This window comes from Thamnophis sirtalis, unplaced genomic scaffold (assembly GCF_051295495.1).
Source record: "Thamnophis sirtalis isolate CommonGarterSnake01/CBP01778 unplaced genomic scaffold, rThaSir2_p1.2 scaffold_15, whole genome shotgun sequence".
Lineage (NCBI taxonomy): Eukaryota > Metazoa > Chordata > Lepidosauria > Squamata > Natricidae > Thamnophis > Thamnophis sirtalis.
This window is the reverse complement of record NW_028261395.1, coordinates 46,656,563-46,677,021: the sequence shown is the minus strand read 5'-3', so window position 1 is coordinate 46,677,021 and position 20,459 is coordinate 46,656,563. Positions and strand designations below refer to the sequence as shown.

The 20,459-nt window shown below is 52.0% G+C and overlaps 2 protein-coding genes across 2 annotated transcripts; one reads left to right on the top strand and one right to left on the bottom strand.

Annotated features, from left to right (window-relative positions):
- Positions 1 to 91: 91 nt before the first annotated feature.
- On the bottom strand, positions 92 to 9,697 carry KLHL21 (kelch like family member 21). The gene is made up of 4 exons (XM_087701861.1): positions 8,658 to 9,697; positions 6,987 to 7,392; positions 3,424 to 3,496; positions 92 to 2,825 (listed from the first exon to the last, which is right to left on the bottom strand). Exons 1-4 carry the CDS (start codon positions 9,664 to 9,666, stop codon positions 2,544 to 2,546), a joined length of 1,770 nt encoding a protein of 589 aa, XP_087557987.1. The 5' UTR covers positions 9,667 to 9,697; the 3' UTR covers positions 92 to 2,543.
- Positions 9,698 to 14,850: 5,153 nt separating this feature from the next.
- Positions 14,851 to 19,789, top strand: PHF13 (PHD finger protein 13). Its single transcript, XM_014074442.2, has 4 exons — positions 14,851 to 14,932; positions 15,617 to 15,718; positions 17,140 to 17,683; positions 18,360 to 19,789. The coding sequence occupies exons 1-4, from the start codon at positions 14,894 to 14,896 to the stop codon at positions 18,584 to 18,586; spliced, it is 912 nt and encodes a 303-aa protein (XP_013929917.2). The 5' UTR covers positions 14,851 to 14,893; the 3' UTR covers positions 18,587 to 19,789.
- Positions 19,790 to 20,459: the final 670 nt, after the last annotated feature.

Sequence of the window (20,459 nt, the reverse complement as noted above, 5' to 3'; positions counted from 1 at the left end):
TCTCTGTCTCATTGTCTCTCATTCTGTCTCTCTCTTTCTCATTCTCTCTCTTTCTCATCCTCTCTCTTCTTTCCCAAGCAGATTCCAGCAATGTCAACGCATCTCTTTTTATTTGGCACTTTTCAAGTTTTCCGAAAGCAGCTTTACCAAAAACCAGAATATTTTTTGCTTCGAAGGAGAAAGAGAACTACAGTACGTCAGGCCAAGTGCAAGAACTACATTTAAAACATTCAATAAATACAAAAAGTTGCTCCTGGGGTGGGGTGGGGGGTGTCCGTCCAACTCAGAACAAGAGGTTGCAAGCCCAGTTTCCCCCGCCCTTCTTAAAACTGCCCCCCAAAATATATAATTATTATTCTCGTACATTGGAAGGTATTAAAAGAAGAAACCACGCAAACAGCCACGACCATGTGGAAAACAAGCCCGTCTTTAAATACAGTGCAGTCCTCGACTTACAACCACATTTCTGTTAAGCAAAACGTTTTGTGAATTTTGCCCCCTTGTATGACCGTTCCTGCCGCGGTTGTTAAGCGAATCACTGCTGTTAAGCTAGTCACGCGGCCCTGAAGCAATTCCGGCTTCCCCGCCACCCTCACTTGTCGGAAGGTTGTAAAAAGGGGATCACGTGTCCCCAGGATACTGCGGCCGTCGTAAGTATGAGTCGGCCGAGCATCTAAATTTTGATCACGTTGACTGTGGGGGGGGGGATGCTACAACAGTCGTAAGTAAACGAACACAAGTCACTTTTTTAGTGCCGTCGTAACTTTGGTCACTAAGTGAACCGTTGTAAGTCGAGGACTATGGGGGGTTGGCAATTGCAGAGTTGCAGAGGGTAAAACGGGGAATGAGGCAGCAACGCGAGAAGAAAAAATATTTTTTTCTTCTTGCGTTGCTGCCTTCGATCTGTTTTGCGTCCGTTCTGAAGCCACGCTGCGTCCATTCTAGGCCAGCGCGTAGAAATTGGAAAGTCTATAAAAATATATATTTCTCTCCATCGTAGAGATTACAGGCCACGGGGAATATAGTCTCCTTAAAAACTGCCAAAGGAGTAATGGTTCATTATTTTTTTTCCCAAGACACTAGTCCTCTTGATGAATGAGTGGCAGAGGGAGGGCGCCAATTCAACCTTGGGGGTTTTTTTCCAAAAAAAAAAAAGCAACTTTAAAAATCCCTTAATTTGATAACATTTAAAGTGCCTTTTTCCTGCCAAAGTTAAAAGAATGCGGGGGAATAAGCCGAAATAAATAATTTTTGAGTGGATCAAACATTCAGAAGGCATCACGATGGCTTGGCTGCCATTTTGCTAAAGCGGAAGTCGGTTTAGTTGTAGTTTATTGAAAGGAACTGTTGTTTGGCTGAGTGGAGAGAGCCAGGCCTGTAGGAAACGCACCCCAAATGAAACTAACCAGGATTGTCCAACTAACCAGGATTGTCCCCTGCGCCGCAGGGGATGCACAACCCACCTTCACGTTTTTGATTTTGCAAAAACCCACTCCCCAAATGCAAAAATTGCAATCGATCATTGCATCATTGTGACGCCACATAAAACGGCAAAACTCAAGGCCCCTCCTCACAATCTTAAGGCACACCCAAAGTGGGGTTCAGCGGGGTTCCCGTTCACACATCCTGCACAACAGCTCAATTTCAGCCAGCCATCATTCGTGGTTTATTACCCAGGCTTTTAACACGAGGCTTTCCTTTTGCCTCGAAGGCACAACTGGCTCGATGTGCAATTTCTTCCAGGGGGGGGGGAATGAAAAGTTACAGCCTCCTCTCTCTCCAGATGCAAAATGACAGAAATGTAAAGGGGGAGGGGGGGCGTAGAGGACATCCAGTCTAACCCCTTGCTCAGTGCGGGACAGGCAACACGATCCATTTCCCCCACCCCTTCCTCCCTCCAGCAAATACCAAGGAATGGATGGTACGGACTGTCAAAGGACAGAAACTCTGGTCAACTTGACTGGGTGGTGACCACAGAAGCAGAATCTGGGACGGGGGTTCCTTCGAGGTCATCCATCCCAACCCCGGATTAAAACCTCCCTCGGCTAACCAGTCTCCCCATCCAGAGCCCTTCCTCTTTCGGACCATCCAGATTGCGAGAAACAGGAGGGGGTGGGGAGAAGGCAGAAGCAGAACCTGGGATGGGTCCCCGTGAGGTCATCTATCCCAACCCCGGGGGCAGGGAGGGGGGGGAGGAAGGATCATTTTTAGAGCGTTTTTGACCAGTACTTGACCTATGAATTCTGAATTCTGTCCCAAGCTCAAGAAAGGGGAATGGACATGTTCTGGCTTGGCTTTCCACCCCAGGCCGCATTTCTGACCCCCTCCTCACCTGGAAGACCTTCCCTTCAAAGGTTCCCCCCCCCATCTACCCCTGCGGCTGAACCCCAAACTTCTGTCCACCCCCCAATTAATCGTTCAGGAACTGGCCTGCAACTCCACCCTGCTCCTGGGTTGACCAAAGACTTGAACAATGGGGTCCCACAGAGGGGTACCCCACGGGACCACCCACAAGCCACCGCAGCCGGCCACCAGGCGACCCCTTAACGCAGCTCCTGCAAGTTTTCTCGCGGAGGGTTGGGGGCGAAGGGGTCTTCCAACCCCCGCTTCTCATCTTCTTCCTCCAGCGCCGTCGGCATAAACTGGCGGAAAATACTGACGCTGTTGTGCCAAAAAATGGGCTCCGGCAACTGGCCGGCCACGCTCCACTTCCGGGTCTCGGGATCGTACGATTCCACCATGGCGGAAAGTTCGAAGGTGTTGTCGTAACCGCCGGAGATGTAAAGTTTACCTCCCAGGACAGCCAAACTTCCTCCTACGTGCACCTAGAATGGAGGGGGGGGGGGAGAAATGTACCAAAATTATTATTTATGGCGGTCAGCCAGATGTCCAGACTGGATTTGGCATTTTTATGCAGCCGTCGAGTCCGTCCCAAGGACCTGGGAGAGGCAGTGGCGATCGACACGGAATCGGTCACAGGGATTTAAGCCGTTGCAAGCCAAGCTGCCTTTTGCAATTGACCGATGGGGATTTTGTCAATGCCGCTGGTATTTAGGATGGCCGGCTGCACAATCAGCCTGATGTTTAGGCTGGAGTTGGCGACTCTGATCACCTATCAAGTCCTTGGGACAGGCAGATGTTGTTGTGCAAGGCTGTTAAGGGATGTTGGCGCAGGATTTAAACGTTCCGAGCCAAGCTGCCCTTTTGCAATTGACCGATGGGGATTCTGTCAATGCCAACAGCATCGCCGATGGTGGCACAATCAGCCAGATGTTGAGGGTGGGTTTGGCATTTTTACCCACCCATCCAATCCTTCCCAACGACCCCAGATAGGCAGAGGTTGCTGTTGGCTGGCGTTAAAAGATATTTCTGAAGCCCACTCCTCTTAAATTTGCAAGACCCCCCCATCTCCCCACTACCTACCTGGAGCATCGGAGGGATTTTATCCCATTGATTCTTGGCAGGGTTATAGACGTCAACTTCAACCGAATCATCTCTGTTGGACAAAGAAAAAGAATCGGTCATAATTCATTAATCGTTATTAATGGCTAAGGCAGGACTAGAACTCGCCGTCTCCGGATTTCTAGCCTGACGCCTTAAACCCGACACCGAACTGGCTCTCGCTCCCTGAATAACCTTGATATTAATCTCGATTTTAGGATTTTAGTGGAAAGGGAAGCTTCAGATTTCTTAACGGAAAGGAACTTTTCTTCAGGAAATACAAAGTTTCCCCCCCTAATCTCTCTAGTGATCCGGCTGCTTAGGAAATCCCTTTGCCTGTTTTTCGTTCTAGCAAGAACCTTCTAGAAGAGTTGTCGGCCAGGAGGAGTTGTGAGTTAAGCACAGAATGTTCCTTCGGCCGGTGTGACAGCAACAGGTGTGACCCAGGGAGGGGCGGGGAGAGAGAGGATGGTGAAAAAACAAAAACAAAATTGGTTTGTCACCTCCACACCGGACTCACAAACCCATTTGAGCCGACAAAAAATCCAACCACGTTAATTGCACACTAACACAATGGAGCCCCAACATTCCTGCGGCTAAGCGAGACATTTGTCCAAAGGGAATTGTACGACTTTCCTTGAAAAGTTTTGTTAGGCGAGTCCCTGCGGTTCTTAAGCGAGTAACGTGGTCTTTAAATGAATCACTGCAGTTCCTAAGCTAGCAACGTGGTCGTTAAGCGAATCCGGTTCCCCCCCCCCCCCCCGTGGACTCTGCTCGTCAGAAGGTCGCCAAAGCAGGGGGTCACGGGACCCCCGGCACACCATAAGACCGTCATAAATACGAGTCAATCGGCGAGCGTCTGAATTTTAATCACGCTATCGCGGGGATGCAGAGATGGTCCTAATAATGGTCAACTTGAGTCAAGTTTTCCAGCACCGTTGTAACTCCGTATACTAAACGAATGTAAGTTGAGGCGTTTATAAAAAAAACCACATGGATTTGGGAAATTCGCGGGAAATTTGGTCTGTTTTTTCCCCCGTCAGAAGAACTTTCCAGTGGGGGGGGGGAGATTCTGCCGTGGAGAATCCAGAGGGAAAGGATAACCGCCGGTTTTTCCCGTCTGCTACGGCAACAGGGAACGTTTTTCTTGGGTTCGGCGAGGAATTTGAAGCATGTCTTTAAACCCGGCTCCGGAGAGCCGCGCGGCGAGAAAAATCCGCGGGGACCAGCTGCTAATTCCAGTTCTGGAAAGGCCAGGGAAAAAAAATCCTTGGCATGCATTCCTCGTTTGTCTCCAGAGCACACAAAAGTGTGTGTGTGGGGGGGGGGGAGAGGGGCTGGAGCCAAACCCCTATCAGCAGCCGTGGTGGGGGGAGGCGTCCCTATTCGCACGCCAGCCGTCCGAGGTTCTTAGCAATCCTTCTCCTCTCGCAAACGAGGCGCTTATCTGAATGATAAGAGAAACGGACGAGAGTCCCATGCCTGGCCACCTGAAAGCCCATTTTTGGCTAAAACTCTCGCGGGGTCTGGCCGGCTGACCTCTGGCAACGATACAACGAAAGCAGCTCACATCGCCCGCCCGAAGCAGAAAAGGACCCAGAAAACGGGGGTCATTTTCTCCCCCCCCGTCCGACTTGGGGAGATTCCCTAAAAATTCACGCAATGCAGCAGCGTCTCCAGAAAGAAGTTGGGATAATCTAATTATTATTATTATTTTTAAACCAAGAGCAAAATTTTCTGCCCGAAGCAGAAAAGGTGGTTTTGGACCCAGAAAAGAGGGATTCCTCCTCCTCCCCCCCCCCAATCTAATTCGGGGAGACTCCCCAAAAATCGTGCAATGCAATGACTTTAGAAAGCAGAAAGAAGTTGCAATAATCTCATTTTTTTTTTAAATCAATAGCTTTTCTGCCCACAGAAAACAGGGGTTCTTTTCTCCCCCATCCAATTTGGGGAGCCCCCCCCCCAAAAAAAAACCTGGCGCAGTGCAGGCCTACCCAAAAACAGAGAAAAGTTGCGATAATCTCATTTATTATTTTTGTATTTTTCAAATCAAGAGCTGGTCTCTTTCCAAGAAGGGAAATGCCAGCCAGAGAACCTTCAGAGCCTCTGGAAAACGGGCGCTATTTTTATAGTCCCTGGAACGGCGGACTTGTAAAAATCTTAATTTTACTTAACTTTGTTCTACTTTTAGCAACAGGTCCTTTTTTTAAACAACAATTAAAATGTTCTTTTAAGGCTAAAAAAAGCCGCAGGAGACGCCCGACCAGAGGAAAGTGGATAGACACAGCCAGTCCTCGCATTACAACCGTTCTCATTTGGCGACCGTCCGGAGTGACAACGGCGGCACTGAGAAAAGTGCCCTTAGGGCCGTTGTTCATACTTACGACCGTTGGTCACATGATCAAAATTCGGGCGCTTGGCAACTGGCTCGCATTTATGATGGGGGCAGTGTCCAAAGAGGGTCCTGTGATTCCCCCCCTTTTGCGACCTTCTGACAAGTGAAGACAACGGGGAAGCCGGATTCACTTAACGACCGTGTAGTAAGTGTTAAAAAAAACAGATGTCACTTTTTTCAGGGCCGTTGTAACTTTGAACCATCGCTAAACGAACCGTTGTTAAGCTGAGAACTGGCTGTATTTTCTTTCTGGACTATCTGATTATAATATAATATAATATAATATAATATAATATAATAATATAATATAATATAATATAATATAATATAATATAATATAATATAATATAATATAATATAATATAATATAATATAATATAATATAATATAATATAATATAATAATATAATATAATATAATATAATATAATATAATATAATATAATATAATATAATATAATATAATAAATATAATATAATATAATATAATATAATATAATATTATATTATATTATATTATAATATAATAAATATAATATAATATAATATAATATAATAAATATAATATAATATAATATAATATAATAAATATAATATAATATAATATAATAATATAATATAATAAATATAATATAATAAATTAGTATAGTATTGTATAGTATTAGTAGTATTAGTATAATAATAGTATAGTATTACTATAGTAATATTAGTATAGTAATAATATATTAATAATAATATTAATCTCTATGTGTGTGTGTATGCGTGTGCGTGTCCCAGCATAACTCTGGAACGCCTTGAGCAATTTCAACCAAACTTGGTACACAGATGACTTACTCTCTGGAGAAAAATACTCTGGGGGTAAAACACCCCTAAAACCCCTCAGGGTGTGTGTTCTGTTAAGATACAGCCTGTTGTGCCATAAAATGGCTTCTACTGTACAGCGCAGTGGAGTTGCTATGGTACTCCACAAGGGGGCTCCCTCTGGGAAAGGGGAAAACCCAGAAATTACCTTTGGTCCAGACATTTCCCCCTCCATCAATAAGTAACGCTCTTTTATCGGCTAATATAATATATGATGGCTGTTTTGGGACCCTGCTCTCAATTCCGGAGGCCCTCAAGGGGCTCTTTCCATCCGAGACCCTCCCCATTACCTGACGAAGTACATGAGCCCTCCGAGAGTGACGGCCTTGGGTGCGAAGGACCAAGGGGGCAGAGGCCCACAGTTCACCAGAGTCCAGAGGTCCGACTCCGGGTCGTAGCACTGCATAACCAAGGACTCCTTGCCGGCCAGGGAGCCGGTGGCGTACAGCTTCCCGCGGTAGGTGACGGTGGAGCAGTCGTCCATGGGGTAGAGCATGGGCTGCAAAACCTCCCAGCTGTCCAGCGCGTGGTCGTAGCGCTCGGTGCTGTCGGCCGCCACGATGTAGAGCAGGCCATCCAAGACGGCCGAGCTGTGGTACTCGCGGGCTTTCAGCATGGGGGACACCTCCGTCCACTCGTTCACGCTGGAGTTGTAGCGCCAGACGCAGTCGTAGAGCCGCGAGCCGTCGGAACCGCCTGCGGAGAAGAGGGGGCCCCGTAGAGCGGTCGGAAGGGGTGGCGGAGAGCCAGCTTTGGGCTAGTGGGGAAGGGACCCGGCTTAAGAAACCAGGAGAGGGTGAGTTCTAGTCCCGGCTTACGCATGAAAGATGACTGGTAGACGGGGAATTTCTAGTTCCACCTTAGGCAGGAAAGCCAGCCAGGAGTCAGGGAGTTCTAGTCCCGTCTTCGATATCTTTCCTGCTGAAGATGGGACTAGAACTCCCTGTCTCCCAGAGACTGGCCCAAAATCACCCACCTGGCTCTCCTGCCTATTACTGAACTATATCTCACTGACTCCTGGTGATGGGTTCAAAGTCACCCAGCTGGCTTTCCCGTCTAAGGTGGGACTAGAACTCCCTGACTCCCAGTGACTGGCCCAAAATCACTCACTTGGCTTTCCTGCCTATTACCGAACTACAACTCACTGACTCCTGGTGATGGGTTCAAAGTCACCCAGCTGTCTTTCCTGCCTATTACCGAACTATAACTCATTGACTCCTTGTGATGGGTTCAAAGTCACCCAGCTGGCTTTCCTGTCTAAGGTGGGACTAGAACTCCCTGTCTCCCAGTGACTGGTCCAAAGCCACTCACTTGGCTTTCCTGCCTATTACCGAACTATAACTCACTGACTCCTGCTGATGGGTTCAAAGTCACCCAGCTGGCTTTCCTGTCTAAGGTGGGACTAGAACTCCCTGTCTCCCAGGGACTGGCCCAAAGTCACCCACCTGGCTTTTCTGCCCATTACCAAACTATAACTCACTGACTCCTGGTGATGGGTTCAAAGTCACCCAGCTAGCTTTCCTGTCTAAAGTGGGACAAGAACTCCCTGTCTCCCAGCGACTGGCCCATAACTCACTGACTCCTGCTGATGGGTTCAAAGCCACCCAGCTGGCTTTCCTGTCTAAGTGGGACTAGAACTCCCTGTCTCCCAGCGACTGGCCCAAAATCACTCACCTGGCTTTTCTGCCTATTACCAAACTATAACTCACTGACTCCTGCTGATGGGTTCAAAGTCACCCAGCTGTCTTTCCTGCCTATTACTGAACTATAACTCCCTGTCTCCTGGTTCCCTGTTCTGGGTTCAAGAAAAGCCTCCCCTGTCCCTTCCATCCCAGCAGGGCATCACTGCCCCCCTCCCTCCAAGCTATCCCCAGCGCAGGTGCGATCCTAACAGGGTCCCGCAAAGGGGGTGACAAGGGGGCCAAGAAGGGGCTTCAGGGGTGGGTGGGGGGTCTACTCACCGGTGACGTAGACATCGTTGCCCAGGGCAACGGCGCTGTACCCGCCTCCCAGGTGCTCGGGGAACTCGGCCAGGTAGCGCCAGTGGCCCGTGCGCGGGTTGAAGCCATCCACCGTCACCAGCTCGTCGCAATCCCGGTCGCATCCGCCCAGCACCACCAGCAGCTCGGCCAGCCCGGTGGAAGGGCGAGGGCGCAGCCGGGCGCAGGGCGACCTCTCGTGGCGATCCAAGCGGCCGGCTTGGAAGAGCCGCGCCTCGGCCACCAGGCGCAGGCAAGCCGAGGATCGGGCCACCAGCGGCTCGCCCTCCACCTGCGCCAGCAGGGCGAAGCGCCGCACGAACGGGAGCCGCACGTGGGCCAGCAGCTGGGGCAGCAAGCCCGCGCGCGACCCGGGCTCGGCGCGCACCCAGCGCAGGGCCAGCGCGAAGGCGGCCTCCTCCTTGGGCACGCGCAGCGCGTCCTCGCGCAGGTAAGAGACCAGCCTGGCCAAAGGGACGCGCTCCAGCTGCGCGCCCAGCTCCCCGTCGGGCTCGGCGGCGTGGCGCAGGACGCACCTGCGGGCGGCGTCGGCCAGCGGGGCGCAGGCGAAGGTCTCGGCGAAGTCCTGCATGTCCAGCGCGGCGGCGGGTTCGAGCCGGGCGGCCAGCCAGGCTCCGCAGGCGGCTTTGACGGCGGGGAACTGGAGGAGGTCGGCTGCGCTCAAGAGCCGCTGCGCCAAGTGCGGCTCCAGGCTCCAGGAGCCCAGCTGGCCGCTGTAGGCGAAGTCGAGCAGGAGCGCCAGGCAGTCGGGCTCCACGCCGTGCAGCCGCACCCGGGAGGCGCGGGCTTCGCGCAAGCCGCCGGCGAACATGGCGCGGAAGTAGCCCGAGGCCGCCGCCAGCACCGCCCGGTGCGCCCCGAACTCCTCGCCCGTGCCGGCCAGCAGGGTGACGTCCAGCAGCGCCCGCTCCGAGCGCAGCGCGGCCAGGCCCCGCAGGAGAGCCGAGGCGTGCGCCGCTTCCGCCTCCATGGCTGGGAAGGGGCCGGACTGGAGGCGGCTGGGCAGGGGGGCTCCGCCCGCGCCAGCTGCCCGCCTCCTGGGCGGACCTGGGCGGAGGGGACGGGCGGAGGGCTTCTCCGCCTCTTGGGGAGGGGGCTCGGCTGGGCTCCTCGCGAAGGGGAGCGCGCTTGGCCATGTCCAAAGAAATCTGGATTTGGCAAACTTTGTTCTCCTTTAGCAATAGCAGTTAGACTTATATGCTGCTTCATAGCGCTTTCAGCCCCCTCTAAGCGGTTTACAGAGTCAGCATATCGCCCCCAACAATCCGATAGATAGATAGATAGACAGACAGACAGACAGACAGACATATAGAGATAGATAGAAAGATAGATAGATAGATAGATAGATAGATAGATAGATAGATAGATAGATAGATAGATAGCAATAGCAGTTAGACTTATATACCGCTTCATAGGGCTTTCAGCCCTCTCTAAGCGGTTTACAGAGTCAGCATATCGCCCCCAACAATCCGATAGGTAGATAGACAGACAGACAGACAGACATATAGAGATAGATAGATAGATAGATAGATAGATAGATCGATAGATAGATAGATAGATAGCAATAGCAGTTAGACTTATATACCGCTTCATAGGGCTTCCAGCCCTCTCTAAGCGGTTTACAGAGTCAGCATATCGCCCCCAACAATCCGATAGGTAGATAGACAGACAGACAGACAGACATATAGAGATAGATAGATAGATAGATAGATAGATAGATAGATAGATAGATGATAGATCGATAGATAGATAGATAGATAGATAGCAATAGCAGTTAGACTTATCTACCGCTTCATAGGGCTTTCAGCCCTCTCTAAGCGGTTTACAGAGTGAGCATATATTTCCCCCAACAACAATCCGGGTCCTCATTTCACCCACCTCGGAAGGATGGAAGGCTGAGTCAACCCTGAGCCGGTGAGATTTGAACAGCCGAACTGCAGCTTAGCAGTCAGCTGAAGTAGCCTGCAGTGCAGCATTTAACCACTGCGCCACCTCGGCTCTTTCAGCTGAAAAGGTTCTTTTAAGGCTAAGCCAGAGATCCAGTTTACAGCCAGTCCTCGAATTGCAACCAGGGACAGCAGCTGCACCAAGGAAAGTGCACTTACGGCCGTTTTGTCCCACACTTACCACCATTGGTCACGGGATCCACATTCAGGGGCTTGGCAACTGGTTGGCATGTATGACGGGGAGGGGAGGGTGTGTGTGTGTGTGTCCCAAGAGGGTCACGTGATTTCCCCCCCTTCCTTTTGTGACCTTCTGACAAGCAAAGGAGAAGCCCGGTTCACTTAACGATGGTGTGTGTGTGTGTGTGTGTGTGTGTGTCCCAAGAGGGTTACGCGATTCCCCCCCTTCCTTTTGTGACCTTCTGACAAGCAAAGGGGAAGCCCGGTTCACTTAACGACGGTGGAATAAGTGTAAAAAAAATAAAAAAACCTGGATGTCACTTTTTTTCCAGGGCGTTGTAACTTTGAACGGTCATTAAATGGACCATTGTAAGACGAGAACCGCCTGTAGTTTCTTTCTGGGCTATCAAGATAAGATCAGGTCAGATAATATTACAATAAACTCCGCATTGGCAACAGGAAGGGCATCCGGCCTTTGGGAGCTGGGGAGGGGGCTGCACCGGATCCTCCCTCCCTCCTCCCACCCACCTGCGGTGCCCCAATCCTCATGGTTTTGAAGAACAGACCAGACAGCCGCTTGTCTGGAAGGGGCCACTAGTGTCTGCTGCTTGAGCTAGGGGGCTGGACTAGAAGACCTCCAAGGTCCCTTCTGACTGATGATGGCTGTTGTAAGGGCGTCCCTCTCCGCTGATTTATAAAGTTCTTGTCAAGCGGGCGCTCGGTTGGGGAAGGGGTTGCAACCTGAGATGAGCACCCCGTTGCACACTTTTTTTGGAGGGGGGTGGGGGCTGCCCTGCATGGATCGCTTCCCCCACCCCGTGATTTAAGAGTAGAATCGGCTATTAAAGGAGGCTGCGCTACCCCAATTTTCCTTCCCCAATTCTGGTTAGGAGACAAAAGGCTGCAAATGGGGGGGGGCTTCGTGGGCCCCAGGTGGGGTGCAGCCTGGTGACCCGTTGCAGAGTTTTTTTTTGGGGGGGTAGGGGCTACCCTGTGCTGGTCCCCCTCCCCAGCGCTTATTCGGAGCCAAAAACGGGCAGATCTACCTGGAAACATCTTGCAAATTGGGAGAGTTTCATGGACCACTGGTTGGGTGGGGGGTTTGCCTGTGGGCTGAGCCCCCTCCTCCCAATGCACACTTTCACGGGGGTGGGTGGGTGAGGGGCTGCCCTTCAAGGACCCCAAGAGAGCCAGCGCAGCCCAAGACAAGCAGTGCTGCCCCCCCCTCCCCTCGCCCTTGAAATCCTTGCAAATCAAAGCAGCCTCGTGGGCCACAACGGAGTTCCAAATTTCTATTGCTAAGTGAGACGGGCGTTAAGTGGGTTTGTGCCCCCGTTTTACGCCCTTCCTTGCCACCGTTGCCAAGGGAATCACTGTGGTAGTTAAGTTAGGGACATGGCCGTTAAGCGAACCCGGCTTCCCCCCTTGAATTTGCTTTGCCAGAAGGGGGTCACACATGACTCGGGACACTGCGACCGTCGTAAGTACGAGTAATTGCCAAGCGTCGGAGTTGCGACTACGGGTGATGCTGGACGGTCGTAAGTAAGGAAAAACATCCTAAGTCTAATTTTGAATGGTCACTAAGCTGAGGACTTTTCCTGCATCAGTTCAAGTCCCCCCCCCCCAATTCTTTTTCAAGCCCCTTTTAGAGGCTCCTGTTAAAAGCTGCAGAGAACTGGAACTCAAGACTGTCCTCGTTTTCTTTTTTGTAGATTATTATTTTTTTGTTTATGGCTGTTGCTAGGGTTAAAAATGGAAGTTTGAACAGTCAGTAAGTGAATCGTTGTAAGTCGAGGACTGGCTGCATTAAGCTTCCTCTGCATTAATTCAACTTTGCCTTTTTTAAAGTTTTGTTCGGTTTTCCGCTGTCTGTATAAAACGATAAAGAATAAGAATAAGGGGAAGGAGGGAGTTAAGAGGAGGGGAAGGGAGGAGGAAGAGAAGAAAGAAAAAGAGAAGAGAGAAGAAGGATAAAAGGGAGGAGAAGAAGAGGAGGAGAAGAAAAAGGAGAGGAGAAGAAGAGGAGGAGGAAGAGAAGAAGAGAAAGAAGATAATAAGAAGAGGAGAAAAAGAAAAAGGAGAGGAGGAGAAGGATCAGGAGGAAGAAGAGAAGAAAGAAGCGGAGGAAGAGAAGAATAGGAGAGAAAAGAAGAAAAGGAGAAGAAGGAGGAAGAAAAAAGAAAAGGGAGAGGAGGAGGAGGAGAAAAGGAAGGAGGAAGAAAAGAGTAAAAGTAGAGGAGGAAGAGAAAAAAGGAGAGGAGAGGAGGAAGAAAAGAAGACGAGAAGAAGAAAAAGAAAGGAGGAGGAGAAGAGGAAGAGAAGAAGAAGAGATGGAGGAGGAGAAAAAGAAAAAGGAGGAAGAGAAGAGGAGGAAGAGAAGAAAGAAGAGATGGAGGGAGAAGAAAGAAGAAGAGAAAAAAGAGGAGGAAGAGAAAAAGAAAAAGAAGATGAGGAGAAGAAAAGAAAGAGGAAGAGAAGAAGGAGGAGATGGAGGAAGAAAAGAAAGAAGAGAAGAAGAAAAGGAGGAGATGGAAGAGGAGAAAAAGAAAAAGGAGAGGAGGAGGAAGAGAAGGAGGACTGTCGGTGATTCCTGTCCCTTTAAGAGGATCGGGGGACCCCCGAGGGGGAGGGAGGGGGACCGCGTTCAAGAACGGAAGCAGGGCTGTTATTTGGGGGGGGGGGTCCCTGACATTTCCGGATCCAGAGGTTGCTCCTGGGGGTCTCCTTTCCCAGCTCCACCTGTCGGTGTCCTTCTCAAGTTGTTTACACCCAACGTTATAAAGCATCAAAGCCAGGACGGAAATTTAATACAGGGAAACCCACGGCTTACAAACAGCCCATTTAGTGACCGTTTTGAGTTTACAACGGCACTGGGGAGGGGAAAAAAACAACTTAAGACCGTTTTTCACACTTATGACCGTGGATCACGAGAGCGAAACTCAGAGGCTTGGCAACTGGCGTGTACTTATGAAGGTTGCGGTTATTTCGGGGGGCTCACCTGATTTCCCTCCTTTTGCGACCTTCGTGGTGACACTCAACAACGGCAGGGATTCGCTCAACGACCGTGGGGAGAAAAGTCGTAAAAGTGGGGCGGATGTCTGGCTTGAGGACGGAAATCCAGGGCTCGATGGTGGTCGTAAGTCGAGGACCGGCTGCAAAATATCTCCTTGCTTCGGAACCTACTGGAGGGGAGCTCAGGAAAAGCCGTTGAGCCCAGAGTTGTGAGTTGGTTTGTGTGTTAGCAAGAGAGACAATTTGTGCAGATTTGTTAAATCTTGTCAAGGGCAGCCCAAAGAAATATGGTTCTTTTTCTGACAACCCCCCCCCCCCCGCCCCAGGTGATGCACTGGAGCCAAATCCCTCCAACTTCACACACACACACACACACACACACAAAGACACACAATCAGAAGCAGAAATCCCAAAGCAACACAAAAAGGTGTCAATCCTCCCACTCTCGTTCTTTGGGGGAAAATCGGCTCTTTTTCCAAGCTATGGCCCATCATCTCTCTTTTCTTTGCCGCTGAGCACCCGGCCTTGAAATGCAAACGAGCGTCATTCATTTTAAGAGGAGGGTGCCAAGAAGGCAAGTTTCTAGTCCTCATGGGGGGGGAGGGGAGGAACACTCTCCCATCCCCTCAGCTGCTTCGGGTGCAGGATCCTAATGGACGAAGAAACTTCACGTCGGCCAAGAGCGGGGGAAATTGAATAAATAAAATAAAATAAAATAAAATAATAAAAAATCCTTGCTCCATTTTTAAGCAAGGGAGGGAACGGCTGGCAAAGCCCAGTGGAGGCTTCGGACTACATTCTCCGGCGTGCCCTGCGCGCCGAGCCACGCCTCTCCGTGCGCATGCGTCCGCTGAGAGTTAAGCGGGCTGACTCCGAACGCGAACTACGATTCCCGGCAAGCCTGGCGCGCTGCGCAGGCGTACCAGCTGCGAGTAGAGGCGGAGCCCGGGATGGAGGGGGGCAAGTCTCCCCTTAGCCTGGCAGGGCGGGGCTCCCCCACTCCCCGCCCACCCCAGACCCCGCTGCCGGTACCGGGCGACGCCGCCGGAGGAGACCCCCGCCATGGACTCGGACTCCTGCGCTTCCCCGCCGCCCCACGAAGTGAGTCTCGCCGCCCCCTCCCCACTGGGGCACCCCCCTCCCCGGGGGCTGACACTGGGCACCCCTGGCCACGCCCACGGAGATGGGGGAGTGGGACAAACCAGCCCCCCCCCCGTCCTGCTGCAAAAGGACCCCCCCTCGGGGGGTGGCAGATTTGCTTGGATGCAACGAGGAGGGGGCGTTTGAAAGAGAAAAGGGGGGCGCAGAAAAGGGGGGAGGGGTCCCCTTTCTGCGCCCCCCACCCACCTTTGCCTCTTCGATTGCAGCTTTGAGAAGAGGGGGTGGAGGGGGGTGGAGACCCTCCCCCCTCCAGCTTTGATCGGTGGGTGGGGGGCTGGCGAGGTAGCAATTGCCTCCTCCGTTTGCGAGAAGGGGGGGGTCCCGGGTGAGCCCCCCGCCCCGATTCCTTCCCCGTGGGTGGGGAGCAGCGGAAGCCTATTGAGTGTGTGTGTGCATGGGGGGGTGGCTGCTGCTGCTGCTTGCCGAGCGCCCCCTCCCCACCCGCGGGCGTTGCAAAGCGGCCCCCTCCCTTCGGGGGGAAAGGATCCCCCCCCCAACGCACACACTTCACCGCCGCCCCCTCCTCCCTCCCCTGCGCCTTCCTCGCCGCCGCCGCCGCCGCGCACTGACTCCCCCCCCAACTCCTCCAAATCATCACCGCCCCCTCCCCGCCTCTCTTCGCAGGATTTCCCCCCGGGCTCCAAGCGCTGCCGGACGGTGGAGGATTTCAACAACTTTTGCACCTTCGTCCTGGCCTACGCCGGTTACATCCCGTACCCGCACGAGGTGGGCGGGGGGGGGGGCTTCTTTTCGGGGGGGAGGGGGCGGACGCTGGGGAAAGAGTCTTGCAAAGTCCGGCTGGGCAGGGCCGGCTGCGGGAGGGGGGGGGAGCTGCCCTGGGCATTTGGATGGGCCAAGAGTGTCTTGTCTTTGAACAGCTGAGTGGGAGAAAGGAAGGGGTTGGGAGGGGGGGGCTAGAGGAGAATTTGGGGGGGGGGGTTGAAGCCCCGGTTTTGGAGTCTTTGTCTAGGACTGCAAAGGGACAAAGATCGCTTCCCATCCCTGGAAAACGGGGGGGGGGGGTAAAGATTAGGACGTCTGCTTGGGAAGGGGGGAATGTGAGCATGGTTGGAACTCTTTAAAGCAGCCACATCTTTTTCTGCTGTTGTATATATTTTGTGCCACTGCACAGCCGCAGAGAAGAGGGACTGTCTCCCTCTCCCACTCTTGCAGCGGATGAGGAAAGGTTCGGAAGGGTGAGCAGGAACTTGGGGGCATGGCTGGCACTCCTGAAAGCAGCTGCCTCTTTTGTGAAAGCAGCTGCATCTTGCTTGCAAAGGCACTGCCATTAAGAGTGGCTGTTTGCCAGGACCCTTGTTGGGGATTTGAGAAAACATGCAGAAATAGGATGGGAGTGGATGTGGGTCACAGCTGGACTCATTAAAGCAGACACATCTTTTCTGCAGTTGGACAGCCACAGAGAGTGGCTGTTCCCACCCCACCCCACCCCGGACCCTTGTGGTATAGGAGAAAAGATGCAGAAATGGATGGGGGGGTAAGGAAACTGGGCCATGGCTGGCACTCTTTAAAGCTGCTGTGTCTTTTTGCCATTGCACCGTGTCTGCAAATGCACAGCCATCATGTGTGGCTATTCCCCAGGACCCTTGTAGGGCTTTTGAAAAGGTGCAGAAATAGGGCAGGATGAAAGGGAAAGGAAATGTGGAACACAGTTGGAACTCTTTAAAGCAGCCACATCTCTTCTGTGATTGCATGCTTCCTTTCAATTGCACAGCCACTAAGGAACCTTTTCTCGGGATCCCTTATGGTGCTTGAGAAAAGATCCAGAAATGGGCTGGGGGTGGGGAAAATGTGGGGCAATTATGGAACTCATTAAAGTTGCCGCATCTTTTCTGCAAAGGCTGAGGAGAGGATCCTCGTGGTATTGGAGAAAATATCCAGAAATAGGGCAGAAGGGGGAAGGAAACAGCCGCGGTTGGAGCTTTTTAAAGCCACTGCATCTTTCCTGCAATCACACAGCCGTCCTTGATGACTCCTCCCACATCCTTGGAAATGTTCTGGCAGCTTTAAAGAGCTGCCAAAAGGAGGTGCTTTCCTCCCCACCCACCCCCAGCCTCGAAGTTCCATAGCATTTTCTAAAGGAAATAACTCGATGCGGCTGTTTTAAAGAGTTTCCCCCGTGCTTGCAGGATACATCCGGTTGGAGCAGCACCAGTTCCCCCAACAGTACCCGGGAGGCTATTGACAGCGATGGAGGGGACCCCCCTCTGGGACACCTCTCAAAAGCCCGGAAGACCTTCAGCCAACTCAAACACGGCAAGGCGTATTCCTCGCTCTACCAGTGGACAAAGCCCAATGGGTTTTTGGTGGACCGGAAAAAAATGGAGAAGTTCCGGAAAAAACGGCGGATTGTGAGGAAGGATGCGGCGCTGCCGGACGTCAAATATCCCGGAGGAGACGAAGAGGAGGAAGGTCTGCGGGAGAGAGGAGAAGAGCCGTACACCGAGAACCCGCTCAGCCCATCCTCCGAAGGGGATGCCCAGTCTTCCACAGGCCGCTGCTCGGCCTGGGATTCAGACACCCCATCGAATCCCCCCTACGCGGCCGCCGCGCCAGAGGAACAGAGCCTCGTCCAAAGGGTGGGCAAGAGGATCATCATACGGCAAGGGAAACAGGTGGTTTTCCGGGACGAGGACGGCAGCGGAGACGATGAGGACATCATGGTGGATTCAGGTAAGGCTTGTGGGAACCTCTCGCCCTCGGAGCCCCGTATGAAGATAGCGGGGAGCGGGACAGAGGTGGGGGTGGTGTCAGTGGGGTTACAGGCCCTTGGGGTATCTCCTCAGCAGCGTTTCTCAATCTTGGCGGTTTTTAAGATGGGTGGGTTTCAATTTCCCAGAATTCCCCAGCCGGTACCCGTGGACTTCCGGCTATCAGAATTCTCCAGGCCGCCTGAGGGATTCTGGGAGTTGAAGTCCAGGCAGGTTGAAGGTTAAGAAATGCTGTACAGGAGGAAGGGAGCTGGTTGATGCCGAGAAGGGAGTAGTAGAAGTGTCATTCAGAACCAGGTGATGGTGAGTTCTAGTCCCGCCTTAGCAATAAAAGCTGGTTGGGTGACCTTGGGCCAGTCCCTCTCTCTCAACCTACCTCACAGGGTTGTTGTTGGGAGGAAAACAGGAAGAGGGAGGAATATTGGGTATGTCTGCCATCGTGGAATAGTTATAGAAACAACAAACGCAGGATAATAAATGAATTAATATACCAAAGGCAGAGAAACAGATGCCAGTTGGGCGCATTAAACCCTGCTTGTCCTAGAGCTGAAAAACAATTTAATCCCAAAACTTTCCCGCTTTTCTGACCCTCCTGGAAATTCTCCACTGAACCCCCTTTTTTTTCTGGACGTTGGCAGATGACGACTCGTGGGACTTGGTCACCTGCTTCTGTATGAAACCCTTCGCCGGGCGTCCCATGATCGAATGCAAAGAATGCCACACCTGGATCCACCTCTCCTGTGCCAAAATCCGCAAATCCAACGTTCCCGAGGTTTACGTCTGCCAGAAATGCCGCGATTCCAAATTTGACATCCGGCGGTCCAGCCGTTCCCGGATGGGTTCCCGCCGGCACTTCCTGGAGTAAGCTGGCTGGAGAGCTGGCGGTGCCAAAACCTCGAAATTTGGGAGTTTCGGAGTCGGTAGACCCAAGGGTGGGAGCAGCGAGCGAGACCCAAGGACGCCTCCGATCTTCCGAGGATCGCCGGATTTCCCGTCGGGAGTTGGAACGGATTCCCGGCTGCAAAAGTTGGGGTGAAGGGAGGGGGGGCTGGGAGGGTATTCCTGGTTTCCTTGTCTCGGGAGCACAAAGGGAAATCAATAACTGGGACCTCCTGACCGGTCACCCCATTCGCGGAGGGATTGAGGTGCAAAACGGATCGCCCAAAGGATCTCTCTACGGGAGACGAGAAATATATATATATATATAATTTCTCGTTATTTGAAGCACAGAGTTGGAGATCGGGACAGTTCGTAGAATTTGACTCTCTATCCCCGCACAGGTTAGTCCAAAGAGCCCGCTCAACCCCACCAGCTGAGCTTGGAAGGACGAGAACGATGCAAATATATATCTATCTATATATTATTTGGACCGTAGGTGCATTGGGAAGCGGGAAACCTTCCCCTCTAACCGATCCTCTCCAGACGAGCGACGAGACTCAGCTGATTTCGGACTGAGAAGGCCGTAAAAAAAAGGGGGGGGCGCGGAATTGGCAGGAAGATAATATATTTTTTTTCCTCCTGGTGCTTCGAGAACGAGCCGAGGGTCCGTAAAGCTGGGACAGCCCAACGGGATGAGGGGCGAGGGAGGGGTGGACCTCGGTTCGGCTGTCGGTCGGTGCTGCCTTTGAACTTTCAGAGACTGCCTTTGTCTCCTCCGATGGGTTGGGAGGGGGCAGAAAGAGTGGGGAAGCCCCCCCCCACTCCGCTTCCCCGTAATCTTTGAACGATTAAGTCTGACATTCCTGATCTGTTTCTGGTGTTGTGGTGTGAAGCCTTTGGCCACGAAGGGTGGATTCCTGGATCCTGCGAGATCCGCTCGGGACTCTCTCTCAGCGGGGGAACCACTCAGCCACTGGGAAACCTCTGGCTGGCGTGCCTGGAGGGAATCTGACGCCAGGACTGATTTTCCATTCCTTCCCTTCTTGGGTTCCCCGCGGAGGGGGTCCCCCGTAGCCCAAAGCGCTGGGTCTTCGGCCCCCCGGAGCAGCCGTGTGTCAAAAGGGTTTCGTCTGTGTACAATCTCAGTTCAAGAGCTTTAATTTTTTTAAACGATAATTAAAATGATTTGTTTTATGGAATGCCGTTCTCTTGAGTTCGAATCCCTCGCTCAGCTGCAAGCCAGCTGCCTTCTTTCCCTCCCTCCCCCCCCCTCAAAAAAAAGCTTAAAACTAATACAAAGAAATCAGGTGACATAGTAATTTCGGGGTATAATTGCAGCCCGACATTAGATTGCAGGTAGTCCTCGACTTAACGACCACAATGGAGCCCAAAATGTATGTTGCTAAGTGAAACGTTCATTGCGCGAGCCTTGCCCCCTTTTACGAGTTTTCTCACCACAGTGGTTAGGATGAGTAATTGTTAAGTGAGTAATGTGGGATGTTACATGAATCTCCATCAACTTTGCTCGTAGAGCCGAGGTGGCGCAGTGGTTAGAGTGCAGCACTGCAGGCTACTTCAGCTGACTGCAGTTCTGCAGTTCGGCAGTTCAAATCTCACCAGCTCAAGGTTGACTCAGCCTTCCATCCTTCCGAGGTGGGTAAAATGAGGACCCGGATTGTTGTTGGGGGCGATATGCTGACTCTGTAAACCGCTTAGAGAGGGCTGGAAGCCCTATGAAGCGGTATCTAAGTTTAACTGCTATTGTCAGAAGGAAACACACAAAAGGAGAACACGGGACACCTCCCCCCCCCCGAAACTACAACTGTCGTAAATATGAGACAGTTGCCAAACACCTGGAT